General features: G+C 35.4%; 1 protein-coding gene across 1 annotated transcript; it reads left to right on the top strand.

Moving 5' to 3' along the window:
* Positions 1–819: 819 nt before the first annotated feature.
* LRIT2 (leucine rich repeat, Ig-like and transmembrane domains 2) lies at positions 820–5,247 on the top strand. The gene is made up of 3 exons (XM_063434628.1): positions 820–935; positions 2,685–3,466; positions 4,110–5,247. Exons 1-3 carry the CDS (start codon positions 826–828, stop codon positions 4,925–4,927), a joined length of 1,710 nt encoding a protein of 569 aa, XP_063290698.1. The 5' UTR covers positions 820–825; the 3' UTR covers positions 4,928–5,247.
* The last annotated feature ends 215 nt before the right edge of the window (positions 5,248–5,462 follow it).

Here is a 5,462-nt window from a genome sequence, read left to right as displayed (position 1 = left end):
GAGTAACCACGAGCTATCAATGGATGAGAGGCAATGGGTGAGATCCAGAGTGACCATGACTCTGCTGTTAAATGGGACATATCATAATGTCCCTGTAATAGTTTTCATACTTCTGTGGGGATCATTCATTGAATTAATTTAGTTGTGTCCTAATACAATTACGAGAAGCAGCAAGAATATAATCAATATGAGTAGGATCCTCTGCTGGTGGTTCTGTGGTGTTGGGAACATTCCCACCCAAATCAGAAAAGAGGAATGTTGATTTTTTTAAAAAAATATATAGGATACCATGACAAAAAAGTTTTACATCTGCATTTCAGCTCATTCTAAAATAGCCATTGTTTTTCATTTGTGTTATTGTCATACAGACTAATCCTCGCGTCTCCTGCCACTTTCCCATTTGCCGTATTTATTGTTTTTCTTTCTTTGAACTTCATCTTGTAACCTGTGCAACTAATTTAGAAACCACCTGATCCTTCATCCCTCAGTTACATAACATTTGGATTCAATTACAATGAAAGATTCTACTAACTAGTTCCACTTGCTAGGGGTATAGTGTGAAGTACACGAGAAAAGTATATACAAATTGGGAGCATATACAGTGCCATTTGGCTCTTTTTTTTTTTTTTAAACCTAAAAGCTGTGATTTTGTCCCATAATGGAAAAATGACAAAGTAGGGATAGCAAAACATCTTTCACATCACTGGCTGTGTCAGCTTTGCCAGTCTTTCTTGCTACGTCAAGTTGGATTATTGCTAATAGGATTGGTCTTGCAGTGTGCATGTCTTGCAGAATAAAGGCAAAGTATATAGCTGAAGGAAGACAATGGATCCTTCTTGGCACCTTTTCTTGTTTCTGGTACTGTTAGTCAAGACTAGCCTGGTGTCCTCTTCATGTGTCTCTGGATGTTCTTGTACTAATGACACATTTGGAAGGTAAGCAACAACATGATTTATGAATGATAGACCTATGCAATGACACATTGCTTTGCATGGTATAAACATTGTACATTTCCAACCAAGCTACGTAATGTGCCAAACAAATCATTTATTGAGATTTAATTTTATTACCTAGAAATGATTTTCACAATTTCTACCTATAGACTAAGCATTGTATAATACATCATATTATATGCCAAATATTATTTCTTGAACCTGCTAGATGTCAGACTTACATCTTACATGTAAGTGAAGCCTTCCCTTTGTTGCTTTAGTCATTACACAAGAATAAATTCAATATATACATGGATTAGCTAATGCACATAGAAAGGGCCAGAAATTATTCAGATTACTTTACTTTCGGTAGTATTATTAATGTTTTGCGGTATAATATATTGAAACATATAACATGGTACATGTCCAGTGCTACATAGTCAAACCCATAAATGTGTCTCTTTTATAAGACACAGGCTGGAATAAAACAAGGGGCCACACTTATCCTATGTATTTTTTTTAATGAGAATGTCACTTACCAATAATTAAATAAAATACTTTTAAATTAAATATATTGTTAAACACCTGTCCCTTACAAGAGGCTCTGATCAAAAGGATTTTATTTAAGAGACACTCCTGGTTCTAATTATTTTTGTTTTGTTTTTTGCTGAATAATACGTATTATTGTACTTATAGCAGGTCACTAACCGGGATGAATAGTTAGCTCCTATTTATTATCAAATACATCTTGAGTAATTTATGTTATTATTACTCAGTTAGATGGTAATTATTTTATTAATCTCAGAGGATGAAAATCCAAGTCAAGAACTTTGCCAGTATAGATACTGTGGCTGGCGCACTAACCACTGAGCTATCTGCAAGCTGCATAGCTTTTTATAAAATATTAAATAAGACAACTCTATGCCTTTTTGGTTCCCACCGCAGGATACTGTACACCTGAGCTAAGGTGAATGGAAAGCTAATTGTTACTGTGTTGGGAAAAACAGACAAACCAATACAATGTTTTAGGATGAGAAGCATATTAATGAAGTTATGTTTAATTGTTAAGGGTATTTGACCACTCTACAATTGCCTTCTCCTTCCCCATCTGTTCCTCTTTGTCTACACTTCTCCCTCCCTAAGCTTCTCCTAGCTAACCCCAATTATCAGATCTGCTTGATTTGCATAGTTTATTGCAGGAAAAAAAGAAAAATGTAAAAATGAATAAAAACAAACTGCACAAGGGTAACTACTTCCTGCGCAGAGATTTTTTGGCAATATATCTCCCCATAGATTTTCAGTGGGTGAATAAATGGCAGTGTAAGCATGCGCAAAATGACCCACTAATAACTTCCCATTAATTAAAAATGAAAGTGAAGCATTGGTGCTTCTCAGTCATAGTTTTTTGTTTTTCAAAAATGCCATGTAGCTTGTGGGTCAGCATAGAAGTGTAAACACCATTATATGGTAAGAACAGCTAATTCTAAGTCCCCATTAATCATAAAAAAAATCAATAACTCTAAATATCTCCCTGTTTTGCTGCAATGACACGGGCTAACTCTACATGGAGTACAAGTGGTATCATTGTTGTTAAAGTACTTGGTACAGTAGTGGATTAGTAATAGCCAGGGAGTTTCAAGAATTCAAAGATGTATATATACACTACTGAAAGTACTAAAAATATTTTTCATTATCTAATGTTAACTTGTAAAGAACAGGTCATTTTACTATTTTTTCTCTTTTTTTCTGAAGGAGTTTGCTTTGCATGTCCTCATCCCTTAGAAGAATACCAGATAACATTCCTAAAGACATCCGCAAAGTGAGAATAGAAAAGTGTCATCTGACCGAACTGTCTCGAGGATTACTTGGTGGCATCACATGTCTGGAATATCTATGGCTTAACTTTAACAATATCACTCTTATGCACCTGAAAAGTCTAGAAGATTTAAAGGATCTAAAAGAGCTTAGGCTGCAAGGAAACAAGCTGCGGTCAGTTCCGTGGACGGCCTTTCAAGATACACCCGTATTGAAAATCTTAGATTTAAAACATAACAGACTAGATGTCCTTCCGGAGCAATCGTTAAAGTTTTTAGGCAACTTGACCTACTTAGATTTATCCTTCAATCAGCTTACCATTATCTCTAAAGACGTGTTTTCTAATTGGCCTCTTTACCAAACAGAACATAGATCAGAAGGAAGAGTGGAAACATATTCCAATGCAGTTGTTGCTCTACATGAGAATCCTTGGATGTGTGACTGTCGACTCAGAGGTTTTGTCCATTTTGTAAAATCAGTCAGCCCCCCAATTATACTTATGAATTCCTACCTAATATGTGTCAGCCCAGATTCAATAGAAGGGAGATTCTTTCATGAAGTAGAGCTAAATAGCTGTATGAAGCCAATTACCTCAACGACAGTATCCAATTTTACTGTACAGGTGGGTCTGAATGCTACACTCATGTGTCTGGTTAAATCAGCTCCCACTCCTTCAATCTTGTGGACCCACGGACTAAAGGCCAGCAAAGTATTTAATGGTAAGTATATCAATTGATCTCCCTAAATTGTATATTTTGTTTAAAGCAAGTTATAACAATTTAGATTTTCCATTGAACAAGTTATTATAAGACCTCTTCTCTGAGAGCAGACACTAGTATTTTCCATTTTATTTTAAGTTCCCTGGGACATCCAATTAAACGTGAACTCAATCCAAAATGCTGTGCATTGTTATGTTTATTTATGTTATAATATGTTGAAAATCAGAAAAATATGAAAAATATGTTGAATTAACAAATTGTTAATGCAGTTATAAAGAATATAAGTTATGAATATTAAAGGGTTACGTCAACGTCCTTCACCATTTCTTGTTTGTAGAAGTGGTCATGGAGGAAGGACTCTGTGTGTACAGCATTTCTGTTTGAAGCTCTGAATGCACATACAGAGATATTAGCAGTTTTGTGCCGGGGGCTTGTTGCTACCCCAAGACTTAGGCAGCCAAGAACTCACATTGCAAGAGGAAGCCTAGATATCTCTCTTTCCTCTCTCCCCACTTCCCTGCAAAGTGAGTTATTATTATTTTTTTTAATATCCAACTCCCTCTCTCCCTTGTCAATCAATTCCATTGTTTGCAAGGTTACTTACGTTTTTATTTCTTTTTACATGCTTTCTTCATCGTAATAGTATCCACCACTTACATCAACGAAGAGACCATTAAATCAGAACTCATACTCCCAGTTGTGCACACATCAGATGCAGGAATATACAACTGTATAGCTACAAACTTTTTGGGTAACTCTTCTACAACAATATTTCTAAGTGTTTTGTCTCCCAAAGTAGCAGATACTTCTGCATTCATGTCCTACTCTCCTTCTACGTCTTCCTCAGAAGAAAATGTTTTCATAGATGTGAGGATTTCCAAACAGACAGTTTATGGAATTGCTTTGGAATGGTTTGCAGTAACAGAGAACCCAGCAGAAACATGGTATACCATCTATTTTGGCCTTTACGGAAACAAGGAGAAAGATGTAATTAATATTGGTCCTGGTATCTACACCTACTCTATCAATGATTTGTTGCCAACAACAAAATATGAAGTGTGTCTCACCCTGAAAAGTCAGCCTCCCAGGAAGGGCCAGTGCATTGTGTTCATGACCGGAAGTGACGTCAGCGAATTGGAACAAAGAGAGAAACTCATACATATTATTGTAATTGTGTGTGCAATGGTCCTTGCCGTACCTGCTGGCATGTATGCATGTACCACTGAAACAAGACTTAATTGCTTGGAGAAGTGTGTTGGACTTTGCCGACAAAAACGTAAAGTCCAAAAAAACCTGAAAAAGGATAATAATAAAGAGAGCACGTTTGACAGTTTGCAAGCTAGTAGTGAGGAAGGCTTGTGTCATCGAGAAGGCAATGAGGAGAATCGTAGAAGGAGATGTTCAGAAGATAAACCCAACAAGTCCAAACCAGAAAACAAAAATCCAGCAGAACTTTATTAACTTTGTAATAACTGTGTATGGTCCAAAACTGATGTCAAAATAATAATGCATCAATCTTTGAAAAATGTACCTATTTGAACAAGCGATGACGTTTTCACTTGTACAGGTGCTCTTTAATTGCATAACATTATTGATAAAGGAGATAACGAGGTAGAATAGTGCATGGGTAATGCACTATTAAAACTTTACTGCAGACTGTAACTTTTTAAACATATCATGCAATTTCATGTCTACTTTTTGTATGTTATTTGTATATATTTTTATTATTAAAAAAATATATATTGTCCTTATTTTGTTTTACAGAGTTTGCGTTCCTGAATTCTGAGCTTTATTAATTTTACTCAGACTTTAGAAGGGGTCAGCATTTTTTTTTTTAAATTGCTGTAATATTATAAAATAAAGCACATGTTTTGCAGCAATGCAGACTACACTTATGTATATTCCTTGTATTGCAACTTAGCTATTTGTCTTTTATAACTCATTTCCATTCTTTGTCTTCTGCTTTCAACAATTAAGGCTAAAATAATGTGTTAAA

This window comes from Pelobates fuscus, chromosome 10, assembly GCF_036172605.1.
Source record: "Pelobates fuscus isolate aPelFus1 chromosome 10, aPelFus1.pri, whole genome shotgun sequence".
NCBI lineage: Eukaryota > Metazoa > Chordata > Amphibia > Anura > Pelobatidae > Pelobates > Pelobates fuscus.
This window is presented reverse-complemented; position numbering and strand designations above follow the sequence as displayed.